The following is an 18,751-nucleotide window of genomic DNA, read 5'->3' on the forward strand; positions in this document are numbered from 1 at the left end:
GTGTGTGTGTGTGTGTGCGTGCGTGCGTGTGGGGTGGGGGTCCGGGTAAACCCTCCTTGTGGGGACCAAATGTCCCTACAAAGATAGCCTAGTAATACCAGTAATTTTTGACCTTGTGGGGACATTTTTTGTTTCTCATGAGGAAAAGAGCTTATAAATCTACTAATACTGAAAATGTAAAAATGCATAAAGCTTTCTGTGAGGGTTGTGTTTAGGGATAGAGTTAGGGTTATGGGGATAGAATATGTCTGTACAGTTGAGATGTTAAGCATGAGCTGTTTGAATCTAAATGGAGCAGGTCTCCCCTTCATGGTTGTTGCCATGTTGAGCTCACATGACCAGCTGTTTTGTGCAACAGATTGAGTTTCTTCTGCTACTAATAACAGGGTGTGAATTATCATGACCACATAATTATGAGTTAAACCCCTTAGTTATGAGTTCATAACGTTTTTATAACAAATTAGACATCCACTATTGTTTTATAAAGAATTGTTCTACAGTCTATAATGACATTACATCAGAAGAAACTGTAATTAAATGACAGAAAAATAAGTGTAATTCCTTACTTTACTTTTTCAAGGGGATAAGTATCTAAATGGCAGTAAGGCTACTTAGTTATGCATTACCCAACACTGGTCCTGAACACATGAAAAAGTGTTATGATTGAGCCTAAATAATGTCTATAGATGTGAGTGCCACAAAAACACTGCTGAAAAAGAAGAGTTTGCTTTGAAGAGGTGACAGTTAGTAAAAATGAAAATGCCTCCACACCAGTAGATGTCGGTATGAAGTCCTCTTATTCATGGGATTAATAAAAGCCAGGTAGCAGGGACAAAAATTTAATTTAGCTTTTAATATAATTTCCATTTAATCCTATAGCTAATGCAATGTGCAAAACAATGCGGAGGCCTTATAGTCAAGATAATCATTCCCTCCACATATTGTTGCACATTGTGATGTGGGCAGGGTTTGTGCAAAGGGAGCTACGGGAAATGTTGTGATTTAAATTAAACATTTGAGGAAAAAAGATCTCATAGCGCTTATCTGCACATTTGGCATACATCTTGAGGTCTGGTTTATGTGGTCCTCTGATAGCTGTCCATTGCTTATATAGTCAATGCCCTGACAGGCCACTGAGGCTGTTCAGAGTGCAGTGTTTACTCAAAATGAATTAGCTTGACATTAATTGACGTGATAAAGCAGTGCAGCTTCCATACAACTGGACAGAAGACTGGACCTTTGTATCCGTATTATCAGTCCTGTCTCTCAAGGTTATTTATGCTTGAGGACATGATGTACTTTTTGATTTTCAACACAGAACCCTGATGTAGGCAACAAGCCATTGCTTCTATCACTAGAATTTAAAATAAAAGATTAGAGAGAAAGAGAAGGTAAATGTCATCCCTAATGAGGGCAGGTGGAAAGAAGCATTTTATTGCACAAATGGAAAGGTTTTAACATAGCGATAAGAATGAAAGTAATCCATATTCTCAATCTCTGAGACAGGGAGTACATTTTGCAGAAGACAGCAGGACATATACAAGATAAGAGTGAAAGCAACCTTTTTTTTGTGCCCATCACATAAAGCAGCCTTTTTACTATGCCCATTTTTAAAGTATATAGGATAGAACAAATGTGCCAAATTAAATATTAAAATGAAATGTGTGTGTATTGTGTGTATGTGTATGATTTCATTAAATCCAATCTTTTTTTGTAAATCTTTTGCACATACCTCAAACCATAGGAAAAGAAGATCATGCTTTTAAAGCATATAAACTGTAGGTGTATATGTTAGATTTTATTTAAGGCTAAATATACAGTAAAAGTGGATGGTTTTTCTGAACAGCTGTGGATTTTTGAAATGAGAAGTCATGGCATGATTGTAACTGTACCGTCTATAAATGTTGATGTTTTAGCAGAGAGTAATTCACAATATGGTTTGAATTAAAACTAGCGTGTTTGTGTCCATGCAAATATGTGAAACTTTGGCATGAATTCAATGTAAACACTCAGGACAAAGACTGAAATTTGGACATTTGGCAAACAAACTGAGCATTTCTGTCGAAATGTGACTAATTTTTAGCTGGTATTTAATGTCATTCTGATATTGTTTATATAGAATTTTTGTTGCTGACATGTTTGTTTGCCAAATCATTTCTTTATGTTACTCTAAATAAATGACTATTACATTTACTATTACTTTTATTCAAAGCGACTTACATTTCATTCAAGGTATACATTTTCAGTTCTCGCTTTCCATGCTTCCATGTTAGCACCATACTGTTTTGAGCAACAGGAAGGCAAATGACTTCACATCTATATAAATTAAGGTAGCTAATGTTGCTTTGTAAAAAAAAAAAACCTAAAATCTGAATAGATACAACAGATAGAAAGATAGACAAATATAGTATCCACAATCAGCAGTGTAGAGAATAGGAAACAACTGCTATTGTGTTCGGCTAGTATGTTACCAGATATAGAGTAGATTGCATAGTACTTGTGTAACTGAGATGATTACTGAAGACAATGACAGGATGGAAAAGTACAAATGTATGTATGTTCGTAATCGGACAAAAGTTTTGTACGTACAAAACCATGGCTAAAGTTGAGTGAAAGCTGCAATGGACACTTTTCACAGACTGTGATGATGTGCTTCCACAGTTATAAACATCGCAAAGCTAGTTTTTCAAAGTTTTTCATATTTTAAAAATGTAATACACATTTATATTGATATATTTTGTTATATTACCTTGTCAGTAAATGACAAAAACAAATTAACGCTACTGCGAGGATGTTTCTAATACAGTGGCTGAGGGAGTGACAGCAAATTTGTTTACCCAAGTTTACCCAACTATACCCAACTATGATGACTTCCTCTTATGAGAACTGAGAAATGTGAAAAGGGTCCATAGAGCTGAATCACAGTTGCAGTAGTTATAAATAGTTAGATAGTGTTTGAACAGATAGTTAAACATAACAAACAAAAACAAACAAAGAGTTGCTGATGCAGGGCTTGCTGCTACTGTTTTCTTTAAGCTTTGTTAATGATTTCCAGGGATGGCAAAGGCTGTTTGGCCAAGGACTTGCAGTTGAAGGACAATATGATAAGCAGCTGGAGACTGAACCAACAACTAGTCTGTGATGTCCACTTACAACCGAGACAGCGACACATGATCATGTGAGAAAATAAGCAGCTTGTAAACCATCATAAACAGCAGTTAAATTTAATAGTATATATAGTTACTACAGGTTTCCAAGATTTTACTATTCATTCATTCATTCATTCATTCACTCACTCACTCACTCACTCACTCACTCATTCGTTCATTTACTCATTCATTCAGTCACTCATTCATTCATTCACTCACTCACTCATTCACTCATTCATTCACTCACTCATTCGTTCACTCACTCACTCACTCACTCATTTGTTCATTCACTCATTCAGTCACTCACTCACTTACTCATTCACTCACTCATTCGTTCACTCATTCATTCACTCACTCACTCACTCACTCACTCACTCATTTGTTCATTCAGTCATTCACTCACTCACTCACTCATTTGTTCATTCAGTCATTCACTCACTCACTCACTCACTCACTCATTCATTCACTCACTCATTCACTCACTCATTTGTTCATTCACTCATTCAGTCACTCACTCACTTACTCATTCACTCATTCATTCACTCACTCACTCATTCATTCATTCACTCACTCATTCATTCACTCATTTACTCATTCACTCACTCACTCATTCATTCACTCATTCACTAAATCATTCATTCATTCACTCACTTATTCACTCACTCATTTGTTCATTCACTCATTCAGTCACTCACTTACTCATTCACTCGCTCACTCACTCATTCATTCACTCACTCATTCATTCACTCACTTACTCATTCACTCACTCACTCATTCATTCACTTACTCATTCACTCACTCACTCACTCATTCATTAATTCACTCACTCATTCAGTCACCCACTCACTCATTCCCTCCATCACTCATTCCCTCACTTATTCATTCATTCACTCACTCACTCACTCACTAATTCACTCACTCATTCATTCACTCATTCCCTCACTCACTTATTCACTCACTCATTCACCCACTCACTCATTCACTCACTCATTCACCCACTCACTCATTCATTCATTCACTCATTCATTCCCTAACTCACTCATTCATTCCCTCATTCACTCATTCCCTCACTCATTCATTCATTCCCTCCCTCCCTCCCTTATTCATTCATTCACTCATTCATTCATTCATTCACTCACTCACTCACTCATTCATTCATTCATTCATTCACTCACTCACTCACTCACTCACTCACTCACTTATTAGAATTGTTTTATCGGCGCCAAAGTACACGTTTTTAAAAGAGGAAAAGAGTGTTGTTTTCCAAAGAGTTTGAACTATACTTTGGTGTGTTATAATCACTGGATCATATTTCCTCACCCTGTCAGCCGTCATGGACATGATGAGACAACCCCTATTGGGCAATAGCTGGTGTCCAGTTACAAATGAATAAGAGACAGGGATTTATCCACAGTTTGAAAATGTTCATGTTGGCATTGTCATATTAATAGAGTTGCAGTTTGGCCTTTGTTTGGTAAAAGTCAACATTGTGTCTAAAGAACACCTGTAACACAAGGACATTTCATTTTAACAAATTATTTCATAGGAAATCTAAGATTTCAGTGTCTCTTAATGTGAAGTAAAAGTATTTATTACATGACAAGGAGACGGTGAAGAGGACCAGGAGGTGCTCAACACGGAATGTGTAGGAGATAGTAAAACTGCACACAAAGTTCACTTTTAAAAGGTGTTTTTCTCCTGAAGGAACATGGCTCTGCTCCCAGATATCTACATTTTACAATGTGAAAGCGTCACTAATGAGTCTCTGTTTCAAGCAAAATTCTTGACTAATAAAAAAAAGTGGATTCCTCATTTGAGATCTTACCTGAACTAGCTGCACTAAAAGTATGCATGATATTTACATTTACATTTGAGCTTTTTCACATTTACATTTGCTATTGGATATGGATGCTATGGATTGATTCTATACTTCAGGGCATGCGCTTACAAAGGCTCCTCTAATTTGGGCTATAATTAGCATGTTCACATGAGTCAAACAGGAAATAACATGCTTGTATCCTGTAAAATAAAAATACACTTGCAAGTGCAAATTTGAACTATAATGCATGTGTGCAAACAGTTATACTTACTTTTTTTTGATGGTTATAGAACACATCTGGCACACTAAGGTTTTGTCAAACACAGAGAAAAAAAACTGGTCACAAACTGTTAGAATGCTTTGGTAATTCAGATGTATAAAAGTAAATTGTATTATCAGCTCATGTGAATATACTGCCAACTTTGTGTTTTGTTATTTTGTTACTCCATCACAGGGTCTTTCTGTGATATTTGCTTTAAATTCTCCCCAAATGTGAGGCACCATCCACCCCCTCCGTCATGCATGTAGCTGCACATATGGAACGACTCAAAGTTTCCATGTGTAGACTTAGGCTTGAGCTGACCTAGCAGCAGTTATTAAGTGGAAAACCTGAGGCAACGTTTGGAAAGGAAGTAAATGACCTCATAAATCTACAGTATGCCTGTTCATGTCTCTCACACTCATCAGACTGTACCTGTACCATCTTTACAGTGGTCAGGATATATGCAACCTCATTTTCATTTCTTATCCTCAAATTAGTCAAATTAAACATTAAATATTGGGTTATACATACTCCCTATGTGATGTTATGTTTTTATGTCAGAATCAAGTTTCTTTTTAGGGCCCGAGCACCGATGGTGTGAGGACCCTACTGTAAATGCTCAGTCAATTATTCTTATTCTCCGAAATGAATCGCATTTCTGAGGGCCTAAACATGCTCGAAAACCCATGAAACTTTGCACACGCTTTAGAAGTTCTGAAAATTTACATCTGATGGTGTGGCAAAATGGCTCCACAGCACCACCTACAAAATTTCAATTAAGCGCCCTTCGTGCTACGTTTCACGTACAGGTATGAAATTTGGTAGACACATGTAAAAAAAAGCCCCTGGGTGCAAAATCTGAAAACCAAACAGGAAGTGAGATATTTCGAATTTTCATCGCAAAATATTTCCAGACGTTGTACTCTAACAAACTCCTCCTAGAGCTTTAATCAGATCAACATCATATTTGGTCAGTCTAATCTAAAGTCCTTTGTGATGTTAAATTGCGAAGATCTAGAGTTTTCGCTGAAGGGTGTGTCCGTGGCGGCCAGACAAAGTTTGATGTTTCGCCATGAAACAGGAAGTTGTTGTAACTCAGGCACACAATGTCCGATCTGCCCCAAACTTCACACGAGTCCTGGCCTGAAGACATCTACATGGCAAAATTCAGTTACAGTCATAAAGCCACCTGCGGGCAACAGGAAATAACATGTTTTACACAGTCGTAAACTCCTCAGATTTAACCAGAACCACATCATATAAGACCTTAGCAATGATAAATATCAAAGATCTTGAGTTTTCGTTGAAGGGCGCGTCCGTGGCGGCCTGACAAAGTCTGATGTTTCGCCATGAAAGAGGAAGCTGTTGTAACTCTGGCGATCTGCCCCAAATTTCACATGTGTGATAAGAGACCTGGCCTAAAGACTATTATTGAAAATCTATATGCCAATATTCAGTTAGTCATAGTGCCACCAGCTAGCAACAGGAAATGGCATGCTTTGCACTATAATTCACTCCCAGAAACACATTTGTATATGTCATGAAGTACCAAACATAGTAGAAACACGTTAAATCATGCAACACTTTGCTAAGTGCTAATGTACGCGATTAACGCCACAAAAGAGGAAGTTGTTGTAACTCAACTAGTTGTTGTCTGCTCCAAACTTCACAAGTCTTGGCCTCCACCTGGCCTGGAAGTCAAAGCACCACCTGTTGGCAGCAGGAAGTGTGGCACTTTGAAATGACTGCTATAATTCTCCTGTATTTACTCGCTTACATGCATGTCGCCCACTGTTCACCGTTTTCCTAAGGCCAACGGGTGGCGGTGAACCTGGGTGCGAGGGCCCTTTCATCACTGTTTGCAGCTCTTCTTTTCTTCTTCTTTTTTTTGATAACAGTCAGTGATAGGTTATAACTTGCATCATGCAGCATGTCTAGACATAAAATTAAACCACAATCAAGTCAAACAAGTCTTTTTGTTGAACTTCTAAAATCGGCAAGATCTGTTTTTAAAGCCTATTCCATCTGTCATGTATCTGTGGGCAATGTACTTTAAAATTAAGTTTAAAATGTTTTTATTTTATATTATTTAAATTTTTTGACCCACTTATGGAAACTAGGGCTGCTAGGCCCTTTTAATATAAAAATATATCAAATAAACATATCTACTTAACATGTTTAAAGACTGAAGAGCTTCCTAGAAGCCACCACAATTTTTTGTTTGTTTGCTAGCTACATTATAGTGGAAAACATCCTTACAGCAAAAAAAGAACATATGTCTCCCAAGGATGCATGTATTTTCGCGTTAACCTCAAATTATACTGTATAATAATAGATCTAAAAGCGCTAGTTTCAACTTTGTAGTAAAATAAAATACCTTTTTGCTACAATATGAAAGTCTAAGAACTCACTGTTACGGTGACCTGCTTTCATCCAGTCCAGCAGATGGCAGTAACCCATAACCGACCGTTCACATACTGCATGTTTCTTGTTCCGGAGTTTGCATCATCAATCATAGCAACGAAAACACCGACTTACCTTCATAATGGCAAGTACATTTCACCAGTTGTTTTTGATAATAAGTGCTTATATTTGAAAATGCATGTTTGTTAGCTCGTTTTTGTCTCGGTTTAGGTTTTTTGCGGCTAACATTGACTGCAGGGCGTTGTCATTCACGAGACGGTCCTTACATTAGCCAAATACTGCTCGAGTAAATAAAATAAACAATGCCAAATATGTATTTCCCCCCCCGCAGATTTATTTAGGGATTTCACAGAGTGGCTGTTCCGAAGAATATTAGATATTAGGCAATGACATACAGCTGGTTTTACTCTTAATTAGGCTGTTTTAATCCATTAAGCGTTTATGTTGCAGGCTGAGGTGGAGGAGACGATGAAAAGGCTCCAGAATCAGAAAGGAGTACAAGGAATCATCATTGTTAATGCAGAAGGTATCTGGCAAATGAGAAATGTTGCAGCTGTTATTACATATTTTAGTTTGGTTGTCATGTGCTTCAGCAGCAGCATGAAACTTATAAAACAAAGAGATCTTTGTTGTTGTATCTGCAGTTTTCCCTATGTGCTCTCTTTTAATAGGCATCCCCATTAAAAGCACCCTTGACAACGCGAGCACAGTTCAGTATGCTGGTAATATCCACCAGTTGCTCATGAAAGCTCGAGGAATAGTGAGGGACATCGACCCTCAGAATGATCTCACCTTTCTTAGAGTTCGATCAAAGAAGAATGAGATCATGATTGCCCCAGGTAAAGAGAAGTACACTTATGTAATGCTGAGTTATTTAGGTTAGTGCAGTGGTTCTCAAACAGGGGGCTTGTTGACTTTTTATTATAATATAAATATAATATAATGTCCATTATGGCCAAACTTTATATTAGGTGTCATAAAATAATATGTACTTACGTCAAAAAAATAAGTACAATATACTTATTGTGTTGTATTGCAAAAGACATTTGCTTCTATTGAGATGGGATATGGGTAAGGTTAGTGACAGGTTTGGTGGTATGGGTTGGTTTAAGGGTGGGTTAAGGACTTGGGTAAAGTTGGTTTTATATTCGCACATTCGGACTTCTGATAAATTCAGACTTTCCAATAAATGTGCAATAAATTAATGTTTGCGAATTTTAAGCAGCGACATGATATTGACAACCAACGATTGTCAACTTACAACATTTTTCACAGTCGATCAAAATAGGCAAGTATTGTTTTAATGGCATATTAACTTGTGAATGTCCACTGAATGTCCAATGTAGTGTGATTAACAAGGCTATTGAATATGGATGTCCGAATGTGCGAATATAAAACCAACTTTACCCAAGTCACATAAGGGAAGGGTCAACAGTGTAATTATAGATGTAATTACATGCAGGTATTTTCAGCAGGATCAAATGTTTATTGAAAGAAAAAGAACAACAAAATATTATTACAAGGCGTTTCAAAATCACAACAAAACAGTCAAAAAAAATATGTGTAAATATACATATATAATCATATACACATAACATGCAGGCATTTTTAAAAATATATGTACAATGGAAAAACATGTATGTACACAATAAGTGCATTGTATCAAATTATTAATTTAAATGTTAGTACAGTGTAGTTAAAGACACCTAATATAAAGTGGTACCATTATTATTATATTAAAACAATCCAACTTGATTCAAATTCTAAAAAGATGATATTTGAGATGTAAACTTTTTTCCTTCAATGACTATATCAACAGCCCCAGTACCTTTTTAATAATATATTATAGTTAATATATTGTAGTTATGTTAAAGGGTTAGTTCACCCCAAAATCTAAATTATGCCATAATTTACTCACCCTCAACAAGCCATCCTAGGTCTATATGACTTTCTTCTTTCAGTCAAACATAACTGGAGTTGTATTAAAAAATATTATGGCTCTTCCAAGCTTTATAATGGGAGTGAATAGTAACCAAGATTTTGAATAATAATAATAATAATAATAATGTTTTATTTATTTAGCGCCTTTCAAGAACCCAAGGACGCTTTACATGAAGTTGCTAGATAACATGAATAGTTTGTTCCAGAGCTTAGAAGCTGATATGCTGAATGCCCTACCACCCACACTAAATAGACAGAACTTGGGTACTGCAAGCAAGTTTTCAGAGCTCGATCTCAGAGTACAGGCAGGGACATAGGGGATAATCAATTCGGAGAGATAAGAAGGTGCTAAACCATGATGAGCCTTGAAAACTAGAGCAAGAATCTTAAACTGGATGCAGTGACTAACAGGGAGCCAATGTAGTTGCTGTAAGACAGGGGTGATGTGAGCTGATTTTTTGGTAAAAGTGAGGACACGAGCTGCTGAATTCTGAATGAACTGCAAGCGATTTATGACTTTTTTTGGGTAGACCATAAAACAAGGATTTGCAATAATCAAGACATGAAGTTATAAAAGCATAAACAACAGTTGCTGCATCTTTGAAATTTAGTCTTAAACAGACAATGTTGCGAAGATGGAAGAAACAGGACTTGACAAGCTGATTGATATGGGTTCAAAACATCGCCTAGAATCAAACAACACACCGAGGTTTCGTATAGTGGAAGAGGGTTGAATCAAAACACCGTCAATGTTAATAGAAAAGTCATGTTGGGTGAGATTAGGGATTAAGGGCCTACTAGCAGAATTTCATTTTTTTCCATATTCAACTTTAAGTGGTTTTGAGCCATCCATATTTTGAGATTGTGTAAGCAAGATGTTAAAGATGAAGCCCAAAAAAGCACATCCATCCATCATAAATGTGATCCATACGGCTGCAGGGGGTTAATAAAGGCTTTCTAAAGTGAAACAATGGGTTTTTGTAAGAAAAATATCCATATTTAAAACTTTATAGACTATAATCACCAGCTTTTGCTAATGTCCGTCTGTGCATTCAAGAAAGAGTCAAGTTCCAGTGTATGACGTAGGATGTAGGAATAGCGTAAGCTTAGGTGAGAGTAGACAACTCAACAAACTCAAGCTCCTCCAACATTTCTCTCCCATTATATAAAGCTTGGAAGAGCCAGAATATGTTTTAATATAACTCAGATTGTGCTTGACTGAAAGAAGAAAGTCATATACACCTAGGATGGCTTGAAGGTGAGTAAGTTATGGGATAATTTTCATTTTTGGGTGAAATAACCCTTTAATATTATAATATACAACCCCTGGTAAAATTATGGAATCACCGCACTTGGATGGATGTTCACCTACATTTTTTACTTTATAGCAAATAAAAAAATCACAGATATGACACAAGTAAGGTTTTATTCAATTGCTTAACATTCTGGCTTCATGAAACATACCTCAAACTAGTTCAATTACATTTTTTTATTATTAATGCATGTTTTTTCCAGATCAAGTAGAGAGAAAAAATATGGAATCACTCAATGTTGAGGGGAAAATTATGGATTCATATATTAAATTGCATTTCTAAAACAAATACTGGGATAAAAAATGCTAAGTTGAGATCATTTTGTAAATAAAACCTAAACAGATGAGAGTTGAATATGTCATAATATTGTATTTTTGCTGCCTGTCTGCACAAAGCCAAATATGCATCTGGTGTTTATCTGATATAAACTGATGACTATGATCATACATTAGTAATGTATTTTATTCTGTTCTCTTCACAGACAAGGACTATTTCCTGATCGTCATTCAAAATCCTACAGAGTAGTCCTGAATTCCTCATAGTAGCATTGCCATAGTATTTTGTTTTCTAAATAATGGCCAAAAGTGTTTCATTTCATATGTTCCAGTAAAGTGAAGTTTATGTAGTAACAGTTACATTTAAAGGAAGTTGCTTCCATCTCATTATAAATATTAGGTTTGTACTGATCTTGCTTACCATTCCAATAATTTGCCTTTATTCTGTAATTTATTATCTCATATTCTCTCTTTTGCAAGTACCCGAGCTGTTCATCATCTATATGCATCAACATGACACTATAACATACTGTACTTGTTTGTGTATGCTAAAAAGGACAATAAAACAACAATGCATTTCCTTATATTTATTTTTTGCCTATGTATTTTCATATGAAATGGAAAGAGTGCTCTTCAGTTTGCCATAATTTAAAACATAAAGTTTAGATTTGATTGTACATGAACTACTGATCTGTATATGTATAATATGTATAATGTAAAAAAAACAAAAACTTAATTATATCAATTATAAGGGGTTACTTAAATACACTATAGTTATAAAATGTTAATTTACAAGATTAGGATAAGAAAATTTGTAACTATATTGTTATTGCAGGCCTATACTTAAACTGGGTCCTGTCCCTTTAAATCCTGCTATGACATCACGAACTTTAGTACATTGTCTCGAGCTGTTTTGCTTACAGTGAGTCAGGAGCTCGAAAAGAAGCGAAGTCGACCGAGAATTCAACATTTAATAGCTCCTTTTTACCACATTCAAGTCCAGTTATGCCGTCTGACAGACCCTTCAAACAGAGACGGAGCTTTGGTAAGATGAGTTTTATTCGTGCTGTGTCAGCACAAGTGTGTTTGTTTATCAGGTTTGTTTTCGTACCTAGCCTGCTAGCAGCTTTGTGACACAGTGTTTACAATTTTTCTATAAGGCTTCAAATGCTCGATGAAGCGATATTTAGTGATTAGTACAAGTTTAAACGACGGTTTTTAACCAAAACGACAGGGGTCAGTTACTATCCAGTGAAACAGCCTGGCCTAAAGGCCTCCTGTTCAAATAACAACAAGAGCTTTAAACCACAGTTGATTTAACGTTAGCTGATTTGTTAAAGATCATATATTTATATTGCTGTGTTGTCCTTTCCACATTTGAACTGCCATCCAGCTTTTGGGAAGATCAAAATTTAAAACATTTATGATACATTTTTTTTTTCACAATGATACAAGTATTATTGTATAACAGGTGATATGAAATAAACCAAGCAGTCCATTTATGAATATAAATTGTTTAATAGCAACATTAAAGAAATGGATGGACAAGACATATATTGGTGAAATGATGCTGTAATTTGAGCTCTTTCTTATAGTCCAGACTGAGGACAGGGTGTGGGGAGGGAGGGAGGGAGGAGCATAAAACCCTTGCATAATCTTCCTAAACATAACAAACAACATAGATCTGCTGTTTTAAACACATCTGTAAGTGTCCCGGTCAATGTGTTCTGCATACGCTCTCATATTTGTCCAACCTTTGGGATTATGTAATTGACACGACCCTGACATGGGATGAGTTAAGATGACACATTGATGGGGCTCTTACTCTACCATAATGAGCAAGCCGGTTTGAGTGTTTTTGCATTTGACATGCATGTTTTATCCCCAATGTTGATTGGATTGTCCCAAACATTATGCACGTAGGAAAAGAAGGACAGTTCATTTGACTTCTCAAATACAGTCGGGTCACTCCAGATAAAATAAAAGTACTAATATCTTATGAGATTAATTGTGTGGTTCTGGTTTCAGAGCAATGCTATATCTGAAGTTAGATATTAAACTCTTTGAGAAGAATGAGTTTCATATCTACATATTATCAGTATCATGGTGGAATAAGTTTGTAGAGTAGGGTGTCAAACAGCAAGGTAACAACTCATCGGCAATAATCAACCCTTATTAGTTTCCTATGCATCAGTAATGTTACTTGCCTGTTTCTGCAAAACAGGTTTTCAGTAAGTAATGCTAATGCAGTGACTGTAGTGTCTTGAGCAATGAGGGAGGGCTACAGTCATGTCACTCATGTGCTTTCAGTTACATAAACACATCCTATCCTCAATTTCACAGACAAGGCTTAAGATTAGTCCAAGACTAAAATGCATGTTTGAGCTGTTTTAACTGAAAGCAACTTGCACTGACATATTTTAAGATATGTTTTGTGTCAAGATGCACAATTGTAATGTTTTTTTTCTAAAGCATGTTTATAAAAGCTACTTAAATGTCCTAATTTAAAAGGTCTAAGCCCTATCTGTGAAACCAGGCCTATGTGTTATAATTAGACTGTTAAATGTGGTTAACAGTCCACATAACAAACTTTTTTTTTTTCTTCTTCTTGTTTTTCAGCTGATCGTTGCAAGGAAGTGCAGCAGATACGAGAGCAGCATCCCAATAAAATTCCAGTGAGAAACTCTTTTGTCTTTTGGATGTGTCATAAAAGAATTAAGACTGAATTAGCGTTATTGCTTTCAAGATATTACTTTTGCATGTCAACTTGAGATTTCTTTTAAGATGCCAAGATTTATTACTCTACACTAGTGGTTTTTACCTTCAAATGGGGCCTCAAGATGACTTAAAATTATTTTAAATAAGACAATATTATAAAATAAACTAAAACAACTCAAAATCAATATATTTCTTATTTTAATTTGCCTCCTTTGAAGAACCACGATCCCACTGGTCTTGGGAAACATGGATATTTGAGGAAACCTGTGAAAGTCATGTGTAAATGAATAAAATCTTAAAACTCCATGGGCATTATTATAATGAATATAATATTTTTCTAGTTAAACCCAACTCTGAAGTATTTTATCAAACAACTGGAAAAGTCATAGATATTGTTGGATCGAATATTGTTGTTGGCCCTTAGAGTAAAAAAGGTTGGGAAGCACTGCTCTAGACTTAATTCAAGACTGTCAAAACACTATATCAATTTGTCTTGTTAATATTTTTTCTTACAGGTGATCATTGAGAGATATAAGGGGGAAAAGCAACTTCCCGTCTTGGACAAGACAAAGTTCCTTGTCCCTGACCATGTTAACATGAGTGAGCTGGTAAAGATAATCAGGTAAACATAATATCCAGAGCCCAATTTTGGATCTTAAAAAATGCTTTTTTTTTTTTTACTTGTTGAATTTTTTTTAAACCAGGTTGTTGAGTGTAGATTCTTGCCTTTCAGTTGATATCATTGACAGTTTTTTGACCACGCACAAGTCACTTTGAGCACCGTGAGTCCCGTGTGTTTCAGCCTCATCTGGTTTGTTTACTCGTCTGGTGGGGGTTTGGCGCAGAGTGGGGGAGGAGAATGCAATGGTGTGCCAATTTAGAGTGTCCGCTGACCTCGTCATCCACAGGGGACTTCTACGAATGCTTTTAAACAGTTCAAACTTGAAAACTGTTTTTCAATCATTACACAACATCCACATTCTTTGTAGTGTATATCCTTTGTGTTTTATTATTTTAAAAACAAGACCCTAGTGAGCTAAACTTTCCTTCAAAGATAAGCTTACAGCTCAGTGTTGCCTTCCAGGTATTTTAACACAGGCTCAGTCAGATGATCAGACTGAGAATGTTTAGTTGGACCCATGCTGCCTATCATACTTCATAATCCTTGGCTACAAGTCATGACTTCTTTATTTATAGTTCAGACTTGAAATAATGATTAAGTTATAATAAGAGTTTAAAGGTGAAGTGTGAAATTTCTGCTGCACTAACATCACATTTATAAACTAAAAACTAAATAAAAAAATATATGAATATGAATGATAATAATATTCCGGGTTCAATACAAGTAAAAGTTACAAGTGCGTAGTCTTCTCTGTTGTGACGTATATTCAAGTGAAACAGCTTCTGAAAAATGTAGGGCGGGACTTGGATCGATTGCTGTGATCTCGTGTGATTGACAGCTTGTCCCGCCCTCAGTAAACAAGTCATCAGGGAAGAGAAGAGATGTCACTGTAAGAGGGAGGGGAAGTTATTTTGATTAAAGATTATGAAGGCACATGAAAAAAAGAAAAAGAAAAAAGATATGCACGGATAAATCATTTAATAAATACCTCAATATTAAAAAAAAAAGAATTTTATCAATTTTGATTTCATGGTTTGTGTAGCAACTCGATGTAAAAACTGCACATAATGTAATAAGTATTACATTATTATTGTAATAAAATGTTCATAATGTAATCATTTTCTCAAAATGCAATAAAATCTGAGCTCATATTGTAATAACAATTTTTACATTATGAGAAATGTATTACATTATAAACTCACCATAAATTATCATAATTGTAATAGCTTTTAAAACATAAATAGTATTCCCTTACTGTACATTTTTAAAAATCTAAATCCAGTCTTAAAGGGATAGTTCACCCAAAAATGAAAATTTGCGCATCCAAGATGTAAGTGACTTTGTTTCTTCAGTAGAACACAAATGATGATTTTTAACTCCAACCGTTGCCATCTGTCAGTCAAATAATGCTAGTGGATGGGAACTTCTACTATAAGAGTAAATAAAACTTGCTTAGACAAGTCCAAATTAAACCCTGCGGATCGTGACGACACATTGATGTCCTAAGACACGAAACGATCGGTTTGTGCGATAAACCGAACAGTATTTATATCATTTTTTACCTCTAATACACCACTATGTCCAACCGCGTTGAGCATTCGCTTAGTGAGGTCTGATCGCGCTCTGACAGCGGCAGTGATGTACCGCGCATATACTTCAATGAGAGCGAGACATCACTGCCGCTGTCAGAGCACGATCAGACCTTACTAACGAGTGCTGAACGCGGTTGGACATAGTGATGTATTAGAGTTAAAAAATTATATAAATACTGTTCGGTTTATCGCACAAACCGATCGTTTCGTGTCTTAGGACAATCAATGTGTCGTCACGAGCCGCAGGGTTTAAATTTTCATTTTTGGGTGAACTATCCCTTTAAACTACCTACAAAATGCAGCAGATTTAAATATTCATGCAATTATTATTATTATATTTTTATTAAACGTAAAGCATTGGTATTCCTTTACAGTACATTTTAATAATCTAAATCCAGTCTTAACCTGCTTACAAAATCCACCAGATTGGATACATTTTGAGAAAATTATTACATTGTGAACATTTTATTACAATAATAATGTAATACTTATTACATTGTGTGCAGTTATTACATTGAGTTACTACAATGGTGAGTTTAAGCTCAATGGACAGAATTTTGTGGTATAATATTGATTACCAAATAAATAAATAAAAATGTAAAAACGGATGTGTTTTGATATTTTTAAAACTTGTGTATCATTTGAGATGTTTAAATCATAAGTTATACAGTCGTTTTAGGGTTTTTATGGCAATGAAATTGCAAAATAGGTTATAACTTTACACAAATTTAGTAAATGATTTTTTTTAATACTAAAATCAGGGTATTACGCATATTGCCTATGGCTATACAATTGAATCAGAGGGTATTTTAACAGTTACAATCTGAAAAAGTCAGGACAAGTGCAATTTTATTTTTGTGGTAATCAATTGTATGATTGAGCTGAACTTGTACTGAACCCAGAAAATCCCTTTAATTTGACTTGAATGTGCATGTTTTGTCATTATAATCAGTTATCAAATCAATTCTCTTTTCCAGGCGTAGACTGCAGCTCAACCCCACCCAGGCCTTTTTCCTTCTTGTCAATCAGCACAGCATGGTCAGTGTGTCCACCCCCATTTCTGAGATCTACGAACAAGAGCGAGATGAAGATGGCTTCCTCTACATGGTTTACGCCTCCCAGGAGACCTTTGGTTGCTAAGCAGGCCACTCGACCTTTGAGGGAGGGATAGCAGAGAGAGGGAAAGACAGCAACAGGAAGCAGGCTCACCCAAACGTACCCCTTCTTTCTCTCTCCATCATCACTGCTCCTCCCTTGCTGGTATGAATCTAAATAAAACCGTTGATTCTTGTCTATGTGACACTACAGTGCAAACCACAGCACTACTGTAAACACTATTCTGACCCTTTGACCCATTTCAAACTTAGTTGTTTTCCTTTATAAGCTCAGCATAGGTATTACACTGTTTATACTTTGTATTTGGGCCTAGTAGCTCTTTTCCCCTTGCGTTTTATTACTTTTAGGCCGTTATGTCAAATAATTAGTAACGCATATTGCTGTAAATAGGTGTGTGTGTTTTTTTTTTTTTTTTTAGGATTAATTTACTGTCTGTTTGCTCGTAGTAATTACCAGACCTTAGTGGTGCTGGTGTAAGATTGTAAAATCTTACTTCAGAATTAAGTGCTTATTTAAACCAAGTAATTAATCAAGATGCAGCGTAATTCTCATCAAATTTCCTGTTAGATCCATTCTGTGGTTCTCAAAACAAAACTGTAAGGAGACCAATGGCTCCAAAGGTGTAATTATAAAAATGATTTAAACTATCAGAGGGTTTCTGAAGCCTTTATGAGCCTGTGTTTATTTCTGGGCTCCTGTGTAAAAATAACTCATCATTCATTTATTGTAGAATAAAGATATCGCCTGACGGTAACTGTAGTCAAAAGCCACATTGATCTGTACTGTACACGTGTGAGCCAGAAGAACATCTTTTGGCATACAGTATTCTGCAGTCAGCCTCACATAATCTTTAGTAGATGCGAATAAAATGCTTTTTTTGCACAATTAAAACATCTAAGAGGACAACTTATTAGAAGTTCAACAATTATAGTACATAATTATATTCTCCTTTATACTTGTTTTTTTTCCTCCTGTGTCACCATACGAGCTGTATGCCTTCTGTTAAATCTCAGATGAAAGGATCGTGATGCCCTACTTTGCATGTTTTTTTCTCAACCTTTTTTATATTGATTTTATGCTATAGATTTAATTATTTCAGCTTTATTTAAAGAAAAACAAACTGAGACTTTTTAGATGTTTTGAAACCAAAAAAAACAAAAAACAAAACTGAAATATGTATGTCTATGTATGTTTGAAATGTTTGAAAAACAAGTGTGTGTATAAATCATTGTACGAAATGATTATGATGTGTTATGTTTTTAATTTCCAGACATATAAGCACCGATGATATATTGTCCAGTACCTTATGTGAACCTCACAAAGTTCATCTAGGGAAAAAAAAAACACATTTTATGTTTCCTTCAGTACACATCTGACAAACCTAGTGGGAATCTTTACTGTAGCTTAACAAAAATAGCAACAAATATTTGTAAGATGGGACAGAGGCACAGACACTGACAATTATGAGACATACAGTAATATATTTTTTTCATGCAAATCATGAATAAAGTCCATAAAGA

The 18,751-nt window shown here is 35.6% G+C and overlaps 2 protein-coding genes across 2 annotated transcripts; both read left to right on the forward strand.

Moving 5' to 3' along the window:
- Nucleotides 1–7,636: 7,636 nt before the first annotated feature.
- Nucleotides 7,637–11,767, forward strand: dynlrb1 (dynein, light chain, roadblock-type 1). Its single transcript, XM_048172060.1, has 4 exons — nt 7,637–7,778; nt 8,105–8,180; nt 8,326–8,493; nt 11,390–11,767. Exons 1-4 carry the CDS (start codon nt 7,776–7,778, stop codon nt 11,431–11,433), a joined length of 291 nt encoding a protein of 96 aa, XP_048028017.1. The 5' UTR covers nt 7,637–7,775; the 3' UTR covers nt 11,434–11,767.
- A 301-nt stretch (nt 11,768–12,068) lies between these two features.
- map1lc3a (microtubule-associated protein 1 light chain 3 alpha) lies at nt 12,069–18,473 on the forward strand. The gene is made up of 4 exons (XM_048172059.1): nt 12,069–12,228; nt 13,803–13,858; nt 14,417–14,523; nt 17,093–18,473. The coding sequence occupies exons 1-4, from the start codon at nt 12,189–12,191 to the stop codon at nt 17,253–17,255; spliced, it is 366 nt and encodes a 121-aa protein (XP_048028016.1). The 5' UTR covers nt 12,069–12,188; the 3' UTR covers nt 17,256–18,473.
- Nucleotides 18,474–18,751: the final 278 nt, after the last annotated feature.

The sequence above is a fragment of the Megalobrama amblycephala genome, linkage group LG21 (genome assembly GCF_018812025.1).
Source record: "Megalobrama amblycephala isolate DHTTF-2021 linkage group LG21, ASM1881202v1, whole genome shotgun sequence".
Taxonomy (NCBI): Eukaryota; Metazoa; Chordata; class Actinopteri; order Cypriniformes; family Xenocyprididae; genus Megalobrama; species Megalobrama amblycephala.

Excerpts from the sequence above, each read along its gene's own strand:
- dynlrb1 (XM_048172060.1), top strand. Across the intron at positions 8,181-8,325 it reads CATCATTGTTAATGCAGAAG|GCATCCCCATTAAAAGCACC; the intron begins GTATCTGGCAAA and ends CTCTTTTAATAG. Across the intron at positions 8,494-11,389 it reads TGAGATCATGATTGCCCCAG|ACAAGGACTATTTCCTGATC; the intron begins GTAAAGAGAAGT and ends TTCTCTTCACAG.
- map1lc3a (XM_048172059.1), top strand. The coding sequence starts at position 12,189 with ATGCCGTCTGACAGACCCTTCAAACAGAGACGGAGCTTTG. Across the intron at positions 12,229-13,802 it reads CAAACAGAGACGGAGCTTTG|CTGATCGTTGCAAGGAAGTG; the intron begins GTAAGATGAGTT and ends CTTGTTTTTCAG. Across the intron at positions 14,524-17,092 it reads GAGCTGGTAAAGATAATCAG|GCGTAGACTGCAGCTCAACC; the intron begins GTAAACATAATA and ends TCTCTTTTCCAG.